The 15331-nt window shown below is 42.9% G+C and overlaps 1 protein-coding gene across 3 annotated transcripts in view; it reads right to left on the bottom strand.

The window, feature by feature from the left end:
- The window catches only part of samd4a (sterile alpha motif domain containing 4A), an 85502-nt gene extending 76786 nt beyond the window's left edge, over positions 1-8716 (bottom strand). For 2 of the 3 annotated variants that reach the window (XM_083791424.1, XM_083791426.1), the window contains exons 1-2: positions 8566-8716; positions 6491-7338 (exon numbers count right to left, since the gene is read on the bottom strand). In XM_083791424.1, the coding sequence (XP_083647550.1) occupies positions 6491-6686 (196 nt within the window). In that variant the 5' untranslated portion in view covers positions 6687-7338; positions 8566-8716. Of the gene's footprint in view, positions 1-6490; positions 7339-8561 lie in introns of all 3 variants that reach the window. The other variant, XM_083791425.1, reaches the window with a different exon arrangement.
- Between the last annotated feature and the right edge of the window lie 6615 nt (positions 8717-15331).

The raw sequence follows: 15331 nt of genomic DNA, 5'->3' as shown, positions 1-15331 counted from the left end.
GCCAGATCTGTCCGATATTTCATATTCTATCCTAATTGGCTAACATTGGCTTTCAAAGTTTGCAGGATTGGCCCGTTTTGAACAAATAGACTCAAATCATGAACGCAGCGTGCAATTTACGTAAAATCTTTCACAGACTTTCCTACTAGGCTGAGGAATATATCCCACCCTTTTCACATTGGCCTGTTATAGCACCACCAACAGGTGGATTTTTGTAAAACACATTTTTGGAACAAAATGCCTCAAATCATCCAATTGCCATCCAAGGCGTAAGAAGAAATGGGACCCTTTTCACATTGGCCTATTATAGCGCCACCAGGAGGCAACAACCTGACCTGCCCTAGTGGAGACCTGTGCCCCGAGGGGCACTTTATCTAGTTTATTACATGTTATGTGCGGCGTTTACGTGAGCGTGCACCACCCAACGGATTGCTACAGCTGAGTAACGCAGTGCACTCTTTTCATCCACAGATAAACTGCACCCTGCGCTGTTCCTGGGTCTATCCATAGCTTAAAAAAGCATAATGTATCTAATCGATCATGCAGGGTTGTTGCTTGCTAAAAAGACAATTAAGTCGTTGGGATGGACGAGTGATATACACTATCTACAAGCTACACAGCATCATGTGCACATATTACACAGAATAAATTAGATAAAGTGCCCCTCGTGGCACAGGTCTCCACCAGGGCAGGGCAGGTTGTGGCCTCCTGGTGGCGCTATAATAGGCCAATGTGAAAAGGGTGGCATTTCTTCTTACACCTTGGATGGCAATTGGATGATTTGAGGCCTTTTGTTCAAAAAAAGTGTTTTGCAAAACTCCACCTGTTGGTGGCGCTATAACAACAGACAAATGTGCAAAGGGTGGGATATATTCCTCAGCCTAGTAGGAAAGTCTGTGAAAGATTTCACGTAAATTGCACGCTGCATTTATTTTTTGTTCAAAACGGGCCAATCTTGCAAACTTTGGATGGAATATGAAATATTGGACAGATCCATCTTGAACACATGACTATAGAGATAGTGTATAACGATTTGCGGGATTTTCTGACAGAATCTGGAGGAGTAATATAAAAAGATATGTTTTTCAAAAGTCGGCCTCCTGGTGGCGCTATAACAGGCTGTTCTGGAAAATTTGGGGCAGAGGTTCATCGTTGGCATCCAGGGAGTGTGTGTGCAAAAACGGACGGACGCACACACACACACGGACGGAGTGCAAAACATACTCTCTCCCCATGCCTTCGGCCTGGTGGAGACAATTAGCCAAAGGCCTTTATTTAACGGCTAGACAGAACCCTTGTTCTAGAGAGATCATGTAACCAGACAACCATTCTGCTACCTTCCAAGAGCATTAGGCCTAATGTAAATTCTCAGAGGCTGGGACAGGGCTGCTGATACTGTCATACTTGCCTAGCTGAGTCAGCGTGAAGGGAAACGACCGCAAGCTGACACAGGTGGGATAGGACCGTAAGGCGTGGCTCTCAGTCAGCGTGGAGGTAGAAACATTCAAAGACTCTTTTAGTGTCAGTGGTACTGTACATAAGTACAATTTTTAGGTACTTTTACTTTACTGGAGTATTTGATTTCAAAGGTTTTTTGTACTTTTACTTCTTCCACTACATCTGAAGCAAAATAATTACTATTACTCCACTACAATTATTGTAAATGTTACTAGTTACTTTGTAGATTTTGATTATTATTACAAAACATACATTACCCACTTCAGCCCATATACATTTTGGCCATTTGAAAATAGCCGAAACAAGCCTTTGGCCTGGCAGAGACAATAATGCAAACCAAAGCAGCCTGATCACAACAATGTCCATAACTGTAACATTAAAATCTCTCTCCACACACACACAAACGCGCCCCATCTAGCCTACACTCCATAGTACGATGGTGTTGCTAGTCAGAAAATAACCGATATACAAGCTCAAAATGAATTTAACCCGTGACACATTCCATCACAGCCAATTAACCCTTCGCTAAATCCCACCCAAAAAAGCGATTGTCCAATGCCAATCCAAATAGTTTAGCAACTGTGGGGCTTAGTCCCTCCCCAACTCAAAATAACAAATTGCAGTTGACAAGGTTTTCCAAACGGGAGAGTGAGTGCATGTCTTTTGTGGTCATATGCACTCTTAAAAGAGTTTAATTTCTCTCAAGTTACTGATGCTGGCAAGTTTGGCAACTAGTGAGTGTGTGAACAAACTAATTTAGATGAAATAACAGTATAATAACAGTATATGCAGCATAAAGGTTGTATATGTCATGGTCATGTCCGTTAAATCACACAATATGATGCATTGATCTTGATCTGCACCATCCTTTCAGGCTTTATGGATTTAATGTCACCTATGATAATGAAGGCAAACTCACTGCGCAATCACTGGGGAACACGGTTGGATCTAACGGCCAAGCTACACCAGGCAATTTTGCGCGCGTGCGTATGCGTTTACTGTGCGCGTTTACTGCACGCATACAGTGCGTTTGGATAGGACCAATATATGTCAATGATACCAGCTACACCAGACGCACGGATACCGCGGGCCATCCTACGCGTGCTCTAAAAATAGGATCGGTTCTAAATTTTTTACGTGCGTATGCCCCCATGCGCGCGTATCTATATATCCTCCCGGAAGGTCCCGCACAAACCTGCCGCGCGTCTAACAGATCGATGTAGCCAGGGCATTTGGCTTACGCACGCACGGTCCGCGCGTTTACTCTAAATGCACGGAGAAAAGCCTGGTGTAGCTTGGCCGTTTATCACAAATGCCAAAACAAATAACCAAGACAATAGATTATTATTATTATTATTATTTTACAAAACAATTATAACCACATATTGACTTTACTCTATACACCTGCCTCTCCCTAAAAACTAGAGTACAAGGGCTGGTCAGCTCCTTTTTAAAATAAAATAAACTAGGCCAGTAGGCCTACTATATGTCTGTTATTGGTTGAGTGGTTAGGAGCTCTACCTCCAGACACACACATACTGTACCCCAAAGTGACCTAGTGTCCTATCAGGACTTTCTGTCCTGTGCTTCTCCATCAGCTTCCTGAACTGTGAAATCTAAATACAGAGGGAGAAAGCTATCCACGTGGGAGACAAACTAATGAATGAGACTATAGAGCGTCGCAGTCCCGCCCCCTTTCAGAAGGATTCTCCATTCATTTTCTCCATAGGCTTTTCAAAAGCCTATGGAGAAAATGAATGGAGAATCATTTCCTGGGCCACTCGTCGTTCTGAAAGGTGGCGGGACTGCGACACTCTGTAGAGTTGACTAATGATAAAGAAATGCCAACCTATCAATTGGCACTACACTGTTTTACAATGTGTAGGTACGGAGTGTTTCATTGAGATTTTTACCATAGTGTTGTACATAATTCAATTTGTGGCATCGCATAAATAAACTACTAACTCGTAGTCCGGCAGCCGACAGGCTTCTTTTGTTTAAAGTGGGAAATTTGGTATATAGTCTTTTTTATTGGCCTAAAATATTGTCTATATACATACATTCATGAATCCACTTGCTGACTGGCTGTCACTATTGGAGAATTTATTTTATAGGGGTTTCTTGTGACCCTACCATTAACATCCTATGGGAGTTAAATTATGTGAAAACATCCAAATTCAATAAAAAATGTTATTTAAAAAAGAAAACATCCTATGGGAGGCAAAAATGTCAAACTTTCCTTTTGCTTTAAGTAGCATGTGACTTGTCAAACTAGGGGGTTTTCATGATTCTGTATCCATTCGAAGCATTAGTTTAGCACAAAAAGAAATGGCCATTGCAATCATGACGAATGTGATGAGGTCAGCACATTTTGAGGAAGTGGCTATGGCTGTTTTTAGCCCAAGGAGTGTATTTTGTGCTAAACTAATGCTTGGAATGGATTCAGAATCATGAAAAAAACCCTAGTTTGACATGTCACATGCTGCTTAAAGCAAAAGGAAAGTTTGACATTTTTTACATCTTTGCCTGCCATAGGATGTTAATGGTAGGGTCACAAGAAACCCCTATAAAAACAATTGCCCTATTAGTGACAGCCAGTCAGCAAGTGGATTCACGAATATATGTATATAGACAATATTTTAGGCCAATAAAAAAAGACTATATACCAAATGTCCCACCCGTCCACCTCGGCTGCTTGACTAAAACAATGTCCACTGCTCAGTGAGGCTTCCTTGTTTGGCAGAAGAAAATATATTGCACTGGGCAGTGTCACAAAGTATCATGAATTCATGCTATCTCAGGCCTACAAATCAACGCAAGTAAATAAATACATGTATTCAAGCTCAGCAAATTTCCCTTTACCCAGGTTAAACATATAACATACAGAATAAAAACATAAAGATACAAAGTATTATTACACATATTTTACTGAACAACGTTCATGAGAAATGCAGTAACATGACTCATATATTATTCAGATTTAGATGCCAAAAGCTTTTCTCATGTAAAGCTTGCCTTAGAATAGATACACAGGCTACTTCCTCCAGTTATCACCTCTACGTCATAGTAGGGCATAAAGCAAATTCTTTCTGAAAAAACATTCAGACAATTTGACTGCGTTATCTCCTCTGGAATGACGGCAAACTCATCACAGAGAAACCCAACCAGTGTCCAGTCCACCAATCACACACAATGTAAAAAGATGTTGGCAGGTGGAGCATATTTCCTGTAAAGGGCCTCGTTGCAGCAGCCCCTTACTACTGACTCTGCTCTGATCCCTGTCAGTATATAATCAGCTTCACTGACAGTAGTCTGGGTAGGACACTGACACTTAACCACCTGAACCCAAGCGTCCCTATTGGGCGCTGCATCATGTCTAACAGGTTGAACACTTGGCAAGTATAGAACATCTATACTTAATGTAGATCATCTATGTTCGGCTAAGACATATTTGGCACAGATAGAGAAAATGATAGGCCCTGGTCAACAAAGTGCATAGTTTAAGTGGTTAATGCACTTCATGTGCCTTAACAGATTGGTTTAGCTGTGCATGCGATGTCTTTGCTAACATCCCGAATACACCTGATGTTGTCTTTGTTGACACCAGACACAAGGAGGTCCTGATTCTGGAGGTGGGCTGTGTTTTTGATTTGTACAGGCCAGGCATTCCAAGATAAATATTCTAAGTATCAACCATTACTTGGAAGTATAACAAACTTGGGGTATCGCTTTAGATTTGCCATACTGATATTCGGAAGCCTGGGCCATGTGCATAAACTGACCATGAGTGGCCTAAGAATAGCTGGCATGACAAAAAGCAAAGCCAAACAACTTGCCAAATACTGTTCTGTCTCGTCTGTTATAGGCAGTTTGTCTGTGTGGAGAAGGAGGTGCCATGTGTATCCCTAAGTGAACATGAACTGTCAACCCCGTTATATTTGTTTCCTTGTAAAAATTAATTGTAATTTGTGGATTAAAATAAAGAAATCGTGTGTGTGTGTGTGTGTGTGTGTGTGTGTGTGTGTGTGTGTGTGTGTGTGTGTGTGTGTGTGTGTGTGTGTGTGTGTGACAGATACTGCAGCAGAGGGTGTCTACATGTGTCCTCATCACTAATCATTCCAATTCCTTTGAAGGCTCTGCAGGAGTGGGCAGATGTGTTACCATGGGTGCCGCTCACAGACAGAGAAGTAATGCCCTGCATGCGCAACGCCACCAGTGGTGTCGGCAGAAGTGTTTCTATTTTTCATGAGCCAGGTCAGTTGCCACGGTTTCCCGTTTCCATGGCCACCACGCTGCAGTCTGATGCAACAACCCTGGTCAGACCCCACTGGGTGCCTCGAAGTGTTATACCAGCCTGGAGATTGGTACATACTAGAGCAACAGCCAGACATTCACTCTGGCTGCCTGATGGACTGACCCCCTCTAGCCCGCTACAGTGCCAGCTGAGACAACACAACGTATTGACACTCTCCACATCCGGGTTAATGTGGACTGTGTTGAATTCTTGCCCGACACAGTTTCATCCACCACTGATCAAAGCTTTTAATTGAAATGGTAGGATCTGATAAGAGTGAAGGATGAAAAAAAAGGTGCTCGGCGTTCAAAGAAGAGTGGTTTTCCACAAACATCCCATCCTGATGCAATGCTAAGAATAGCAGCATGATGTCCCTAAATGCAGTGTGCACTGTGCATCATCAATAAGTCAGCAATATGGAGTGGAAAGGTTTTTTTTGGAGGCATTGCTAAGTTAACCATGACATTAGTGTCATTAGTGGATGGTGTCTGTCAAATAGGAAATATGAGTTTTTTTGAGGGGCGCTCAACTTTTTAATGTTTGATTTAGAGCACTTTTAACGTGATGTCATGTGGCAGCCAAGTATGTTAAGTGTGTTTTAACGTATCTATTGTGTGTGTGCATGCACCCCATGCAGTAATATCTCAATGGGGTATTCCTAAATAAAGAATTTCAAACAATATGTCGTGGACCCCCCCCCCCCCCTCTGAACAGTGGCATTGACAGCGTCTGACCTACCTGGGTTGTTGGCCTCGCCCTCCAGCACGTGAAGCTCGGTGCACTCGGATAAGGAGTGCTCCAGGCACAGCTGCAGAAAGCGAGCCTGGGTCCGACTGACTCGCTTCAACAGGGACAGCAGAGCCACGGTCTGCTCACACTCATTCCATCCCTTAAACCAGCTGGCCAACACGCCCACCTGGTCGCGAAACATCATGGTCTGCGGGCACCGGCACAGGCAGGGAGCAACTGTGAGTGTGTGGACGCCCTCCTGCTGATCACCGCTACGCCAAGACCTAAAAGGTGGAAGACAGTCGTCCCTTCCACCCGTGGGACTAGTGCTGTGGTGATGGAGCAAGTGACCTCCCTTCAGTTGCAGTAGTTCAGTGGTATAAGGTGGCTGGTCGGTCGAGGATGCTGTCGATGAGGCCGGGCGAAGGTGGTCTTACTAGCCGATTGTTTGATGAGCCGTTTATTCATGAGAAGTTGTAAAGATTGCGAGAGGCTTCAGCTGATGGTCATTTTCTTTCCTGTAGTGATGGTGGGGACAGCAGGACAGCATTTGCAAGCATCTGCCCTTTTTTGTTGTCGTTGACCTGTATGTATCGTTGAGTATCTTCCTATAGTATTTACAGCTACAGGCGAAGTGAAGTCCTCTCATGTGCCTAGTACAGTAAACACTGCTTGACAGTCTCCAACAGGGCGCTCGAAAGTGTTCATCTAGCTTGGCATTAGGTGATATTAGCTGCTCTCAGGTACTTTGTTGCACCAGAAGGATTGATTTATGATGAGTCAGCTTCCTTCCAACACGCCCTGTCACATCAGTTTCACCCACATTGGCATTTTTCTTCAGGGATTCCCCCCTAGGCCTGCAAAAATGAGGTAAAAAAAGTATACAAATAAATTACAAAAATAAAATAAATTACCTTCATTACATCCACACACGTGCACATCCCAGCACGCGCGCGCACACACACACACACACACACACACACCATTATGTCTCTGCTTTTAAGAGTCTACTTTGACTGCGAACAATGGAAATAAATGTGACACTCACACTGTCCCTAGAGCTGTTGCTTAAAACACACACACACACACACACACACACACACACACACACACACACACACACACACAGAGAGAGAGAGAGAGAGAGTCTGAGAGACCAACCACTGACTGCACACTTCTGACTACTGACTTCTGCAATGAGCCGTTTTAAAATAATGCATTCACCCAAACCAGCACAAAACGGTCCTACTTGCATTTATAGGCCACCTCCTCGCTGTCGCATATGCATGGGGCCTGTGGCGTTCACCGCCGAGACCAAATTAAAAATAATCCGTTTCGTATCCACCCCATTCCTAAAAATACTGTGTATGTACTTGCACTGTACTGTACATTCTACACACAACACATCTCACTCAGGATTTTCCAAAGGAACGACGCCGGGTCGCTGCAGATCTGGCGACGTTTTGGAGTATAGGGATATAGCACTAAACTTCATTTCAATATTATTACCGGTATTTATAAAACGGCTTCGTCTTATAAAAGCCATATTTCGTAAACACCGGACATTCTACTAGTGGATTGAAGCGAATAATAAATACAAAATTGGACAGCCCACGAATCTCGCCTGTCGAAATGTTACCTTCAAGAACGTCAGTCAGAGTCAGCATAAACCGCTGTCTAAAACTGTCACTTGCCTTCATCAGCAGAGAGACAATAATCAATGTGCTCACATGCAGTGAAAGGAAGGCACACAAACACCATCGTATCTCACCCCCATCTAGAATATTACAAACCAACCCGTTATGCCATAGTAATATATACACCAACATATAATTCAAACTCAATATGCTCCCCCTCCCTTACGTTAGGGCGCTCAAAATAGCTTTTACATGTGAATTGCGGAATCCGGGGATAGGCGGCAGCCTATGTCTAATTTCTAATGATAAAATAGAGCCTGGAAGGAAGGTCATATTTTAACATTTGAGGCGAAAAGAGAAGATTTGGCTTGTCCAAGATTGGCTGAATAGTTCACTTGCGAATAAGAAATAACAAAAGTACAAAGTCAAAGCTATAGCTATACTTACTTCTTCTTGGCTCAAATGCATCCGTGGTGGTGTGTCTCGAGCTAGCTGGTCTCAAGCAGCATACGGGGCAGCGGTCGGTGCCCCTTCACTCTCACGACTCTGTGGGATTTGCCATCTTGACTAACTTTTCCTCCACTCTCCGTCTAATAACCACCAGAGGAGAGCACAGGCATTGCTTTGGTGGAAATCCACATCCCATAGCCCGGAGCGGTCACAACTCCGTGATTTGCCAGTTGGTTGACGGAGCAACCAAAAAACTGAGTGTAGCTTTTCCACTTCCACTACAGTGTGTGCGCGTGTGTGTGTGTGTGTGTGTGTGTGTGTGTGTGTGTGTGTGTGTGTGTGTGTGTGTGCGTGCGTGCGTGCGTGTGTGTGCACTGTGCCACTATGTAGCCGTTTTGTTAATATCATTTTCATTGTGATTTGCTTGTATTCTATTATTATTTTTGCATAGAAGTGTATATTTCATATTTGTATCAAATGTACTTCTATAAATGTTCAGATAAATAAAAATATATTTTTTTAAACAAGTCTAGTGCATTTTCCGGTTTTATCCTCTTAGCAGTTTTTGTATTGACCTGTAGGCTACTATAATTGAACTGTACACATTCTGATTCTACTAGGCTAACTGTTAATACTATTTTAAACTTACTTACTTAATTACCCTACTTACTTACTTAATACTTACTGACATTTCTTTCGGATTGATTTAAATAATTTCATAAATCCCCACTATTATATATCTCTAAACTTGCACCAGTGAAAAGTCAAAGTCCATATAAACCGTTTAAAAAGTTTCTGCATAGTAATGTAACTTCTGTATGTCATTAAATGTTCAGATGAATTGAATATGAAGGACCCCAATGGAAACAGGCCATATGGTGCAATCTTGGGTTATAATTAGGCTAAATCCTCCGTAATTTCCTATGCTTTTTTCTGCAAACAGTTAATAAAGTAGGCCTATTCAATCAATCAATCAATCAATAAATAAATAAATATTTGGTCCAGGACCAGCCTAGCGGTCCGGGCACCTAGGCTGGTGGTAAGGGATGGATTAACCCACACAAGGGCCCCTGGGCCCCTCATAGTGCGCGTGTGTGTGACATTTTCTGTTTTTTTAATCATCTTTTGACCTAAATTGAACACAATCACAATGATGGGAGCCAGGAGCCGTTGTCAGGGTCTCAAACCCAGTACTGTCTGTGCGGTCCAGTTTCCCCGAAGGGCCCCTGAGAGCCAAGGGCCCCTGCCCAGCCGCCCCAATCATGTCTAATTTGGCCCTGCTGGTGGTAAGCCTGACAGCAACATGGGTTCGAGACCTGACGACCTTTGCTGTAGGCCTATCTTCCACTCATCTCTCTCCCCATTTCCTGTCAAAAAAGCCCCCAAAATATCGTAATAATAACAAGTAAGACGCGCAAACGCGTGAAGCGAACGCAGCTCGTGTGTGTGTGCTACAGCTGCGCCCTGTGTGTGTGTGTGTGTGTGTGTGTGCGTGCGTGCGTGCGTGCCACAGCTGCGCCCTCTGGTGGCGGGCCGGTGGTGTAACAGCGTGACACCACACAGCGTGACACACACACACACAGACACTCAGCCCCTGCTGTCATAGTAAGTGGCTCACTGCGTTCGCAATAATATTCAGTATTATTTGGACTTTCAAAAAAATGATAAAAAATAAGCTTAGACAAAATAGCCTATGTTATCAAAATATCTTTTTTTTGCACATTTTCATATTCATTTTAAAAATGTTGCTGTTTTTTGTTTTTAAAAGCCTTATTATTATATTATATATAGCCTACAGTCAGAACAATTTCAATTCAATTCAAATGAGCTTTCATTATAGGCATGAGAAACCAACGTTTGGCATGACAATGCACGAGCCAATCACGACGCGACAGATTCGTACCTCCAATCTATGGGATCTAGACTATACCCGTTGCTCTCTCTCCACATGCTAATAATTAACGTGGAGCATTACGTCAGGGGCTTGGCAGCGCAAGGAAGCACAAAAATAGAGAATGGAGAATTTAGGGACACGGCGCAGAGCCTACAGCACAGCAGAGCAGCTCAGCAGCCTAACCAGAAACAAGAGACGACCCAGAGAGGGATTACAGAGGAAAGTTTTTTCTCTATTTCTCTCCCTCCCTTTTTATAGGTCTCCATAGCAAACAACTCGAAATCAAAACAAGGATACATACAGCTCAAATGTAGCCTTGTGGGGGTAGGCATTTGCTTCACAGGTGTGTGTGTGTGTGTGTGTGTGTGTGTGTGTGTGTGTGTGTGTGTGTGTCATTCAAAATAAGTAGTAAGGTGGGAAAAGATACTCGATCTATATGGCCAGTAACGGGAAAATGTAACGTGTTTCATAGTTTCTTACTTTCTATCAATGAAGCCAGTGTGTGACGCCCTCCTCTCCTCTCCCCGAAGTTCTTCACGGTGTGTTTACTCAGCCACAGAGTGCATTCTATCCTACAGAGGGCGACCGTGTACAGTCCGGTCTGTCTTGTCGACTATCACAGGGTGGGGAATGGGGAACATACTCTTTTTACTTTCTACTGCTACAGCCATCAGAGCCATGACTGCAGAACCGATAAAACAGTCACTGCAGTGTGTGTGGGAGCTAGTTCACGCATGCAGTGCTGACTGCTGAGTGATTGGCCTACCGTTCAGCGCCCCCCCTCCCCCCCAATTACAGCCCATGGGCCTTATATCCTTCCCAGCTTTGAGTCCTCAGTGTATGTACCGGTATCTGCTCATCTTCCATTGCAATTTACTTACCATCCCAACAGATCCGCTGTGGCTTCTCCCACCTCGACAACAAAGGCGAAGGGGCCTCTAGCCCTGGTCCAGTGCATCAGCGAGTCTCGACGCACTGGACCAGGGCTAAGGGGCCTCCTGCCTTCAGTGCCTTCAGCTCGTTAACAAATCTGATGCACAAACTTGGACCCATCAATCATTAGTGTTTTCTGGAGTCACTGGTGTTTCGAGTCTTGTGACAAACACCCTCCTCCAGGCGACCCTCCTCCAGGCTACCTGGGGTAGCTTTTGGCTACCCCAGGTAGCCAAAAGCTGGATTTCGACTTTAGCACCACATGATTGACACCACACAAAACATAGGCCCTATATCAAAATATCCACAGTTTTCATTCAAATAAAGTACCCCCTCGCAGTACCGACATAAGTGGGTGGGTTATTGTTTCTTTCCTAACAATGTAATGTAGATGAGTGGCCAACTGTCCTGTATAAAGAGAGGGCGTAGGGCGGAGACTCGTTGGGAATTAAGTAATTAACTATTCCGGTCACCATTTCCCTGCCTCACTGTGGCGACAGATATACCATAAGACTAGATAAAGTGCCCCTCGGGGCACAGGTCTCCACCAGGGCAGGGCAGGTCGTGGTCTCCTGGTGGCGCTATAATAGGCCAATGTGAAAAGGGTGACAATTGCCTCAAATCATGACAAGTGGATGATTTGAGGCATTTTGTTACAAAAATGTGTTTTGCAAAAATCCACCATCTATAACAGGCCAATGTGAAAAGGGTGGGATATATTCCTCAGCCTAGTAGGAAAGTCTGTGAAAGATTTCAGGTAAATTGCACACTGCGTTCATGAGGCTTTTTGTTCAAAATGGGCCAATCCTGCAAACTTTGAAAGCCAATTAGGATGGAATATGAAATATCGGACAGATCTGGCTTGAACACATAACTATAGCATGACTATAGAGATAGCATGACTATAGAGATAGTGTTTAACGATTTGCAGGATTTTTGGACAGAATCTGGAGAAGTAATATCAACAAATGTGTTTTTCAAAAGTAGGCCTCCTGGTGGCGCTATAACAGGCCGTTCTTTGGGGCAGAGGTTCATGTTGGCATCCAGGGAGTGTGTGTGCAAAATTTGGCATCGATCGGGTTAACAGTGCCGGAGATTAGCTGTACACAGACGGACGGACACACACACACGGACGGAATGCAAAACATACTCTCCCCATGCCTTCGGCCTGGTGGAGACAATAATTAAATAAACACTGTATGGGTGTCAGATGACAAAATAACATAACCATCAACAACATTCAATTTCAGAGCGACAAGCCGACAAAGAGAATCAACCGCTCGATGGAGGTGGAAAACAAGTTTAAAAGTAGACTGGTGCTCAGTGGGACTGGAATACTGAAGAAAAGGCGGCGATCCGAGCACTAAAAAAGGTATAAAAATGAGGAGAGGGTGGATATAAAATCAAGGTACTTTATTAGAAAAGTTTAAAAAGCCAACATGCTTCGACTCACAAAGGAGTCTTCATCGGGGCAGGCATGATGCCCTGATGAAGACGCCTTTGTGAGTCGAAAAATTATTCATTGTGGTGACGTGTGGTGGAATGTGATGTAAGGTTTTCAGCTGAGTCATTCCCCCTGGCTGGCCCTGCTGACTGCACCCCACCATTCTGTAACCCTCAGAATGGTGAACAATGTAGAATTCCTTCATTTTAGACCTCTGTTCTGTAGAATTTGGCAATCGTTTCTGGGCACTTAAAAGCACTACTTGGGGAGAAAACATGTGTTCTGTGAACAAGCACATAGCAGTCACAAGAATAGTTGTCACGTGTATAGATTTATTTGTTGTCCTTTGATAAAAAGTATTTGAAATGAACACAATACAATAGTGGTGAAGGGGCCAACAGTACTGGACACCCCTCTCAACAAGGCCACAGATAATAAGAGAAGACCTGTTTAGTCAGCTATAACGCTCATCTTCCCATCCGCAATGCACGCATGCACACACACACACACACACACAAATAATACATACTGTACATTGACAGAACCCCAGTGATAAATGTACAGTACACAGTAAAATCCTCTGTTATGTGTACATATGGAGCGCACACACAAAAAGACGACCTACCTATGACGTGACAACAAATATTGTGATTCTGAAATGGACCCACATGGTCCCCATAAAGGTCCATATCGAACCGTTCCATACTCTGTACCCTCTTTGACTTAAAAATGAAAGATTTTACTGTCTACTGTCTTACTGACTACATAGGTTAACACTCAGTCTGGGAGTAATATTTCATTAAAATGTCAATGTCAAAAGAATGCTCAAAAATATGGATAGAGCTACAAATCACCACATACACAAAACCTTTTCCACATTGTTCACGACTACATTACAGTGAATGGAGTTCCTCCACTGACAATGGAAATGGAGAAATGTGTACAGACGTGATTCCAGCAGTGGTTCCCATTATGTTTACATGTCTAGGATATATGTGGACCCCCATCTGAAAAGATCTTGTGCCAGGTAATCTTATCGTCTACTCAGGCTTTTGTGTGCACCCCAGACAGTTTTTATGTTCAATGATTCAGTATTTCGATATTTGATACGCCCTTCCTATACAAACCCATCGCAACTTCAAAGTCCATTTTCGATTAATTGAAAACACCTGTCTTTGGTTCTGATGACGAATCAGAATCGGTCCAGGTACAGTTTTTTCAACTCAGGCCATAGTGCCTGAGTTAATTGGGCCTCATATGGGCCGATCTGCTATTTTGGAAAAATCATGACATTTTTTACAAATCTTTGAATAATATAAGCAAACATTTTTAACTAAAATCTTTGCTTCTGGGGGGTCCCTGCAACAAAATATGTTGAGATGGAGGTCGGTGGCTAAATACATACCTAATATTGGGGGTCCTTGACATGAGCATGTTTGAGCACCACTGACATAGAAATTAAGTTTTTTGGAAAACTGTTTAGAAGACATTAATAATGGGTTAAGTGGAGGACAGAGCTTCAAGAATTTTCCAGGACACATAATCATGTGTGAGCTAGGGACTTACAGCAGCGCTGCCTAAAGGGCATTGGCATAAGCATACTACTGCAGTCAAAGTTTGTTATAAATTCAATAACGTCCGCCATTTTAGTTGGTTGAGACACACAGGCTGTACTATTGACCATATTCTCTAAAAAGGTATGTTTAATTGCTGTATGTGTTTTAAAATGGACATGCCTACGCTTATCTGACACACCAAAGGTCCGACATGCGGAAATCACCCGTCGCTCCTGACATATGTTCTTTATATATTGACCCATTATTTTTCAATTTGAAATGCCAAAATGTTGTTATTTTCTTCTTTTTGCTCAAGAGGTCTATTTCTGTTATGTGTTATACTTTCATGTGTTATGCTTATGCACCCTGGCTGCCATGATCAGGCCAGTATTAGTTTAACTGACTTAAAAATAGGACATAAGAAACATCATTTGTTTTGGTGCAGGCAATCACAAAGCACAAATGATGACACTGCCCAGAAACATCTATACATTTAGATATGATCATTAGATACATCCTAGACTGGGACATTCATATTTAGAGAAACTTAGATTAAGAGAACCGCTCATTTCGGGGTCTTCGCACAAAGACAATTTGACAAATCGGATACCAAAGTATAAATTGGCTGTTGCAGGAATCAAACCCACAACCTCTCATTTTGGCCAAGACTCACTAACCGCTAACTGTACACTACACTGTCCTAGTGTCCTATCCACTCTTAGACATTAGGATAAATTGTTTAAAAACTAAAGTAGCTATTAAACCATACTGTAACTTCACAGGATATATTACTACATATGTTACAACCAAATATGGAATTGTGCGCAGTTATACAATTTAAAAGTCCATACTGCTTTCACAAGAATCATGCATTTAGCAAATTAGCACAATTAATCTACTGTAGACTGAAATTTCCTCAATGTTAATTGAACTCTT

The sequence above is a fragment of the Protomyctophum parallelum genome (genome assembly GCF_964188405.1).
Source record: "Protomyctophum parallelum genome assembly, chromosome: 2".
Classification (NCBI taxonomy): Eukaryota; Metazoa; Chordata; class Actinopteri; order Myctophiformes; family Myctophidae; genus Protomyctophum; species Protomyctophum parallelum.
The sequence above is the reverse complement of the archived record's forward strand: the minus strand, read 5'-3'. Positions and strand labels throughout refer to the sequence as shown.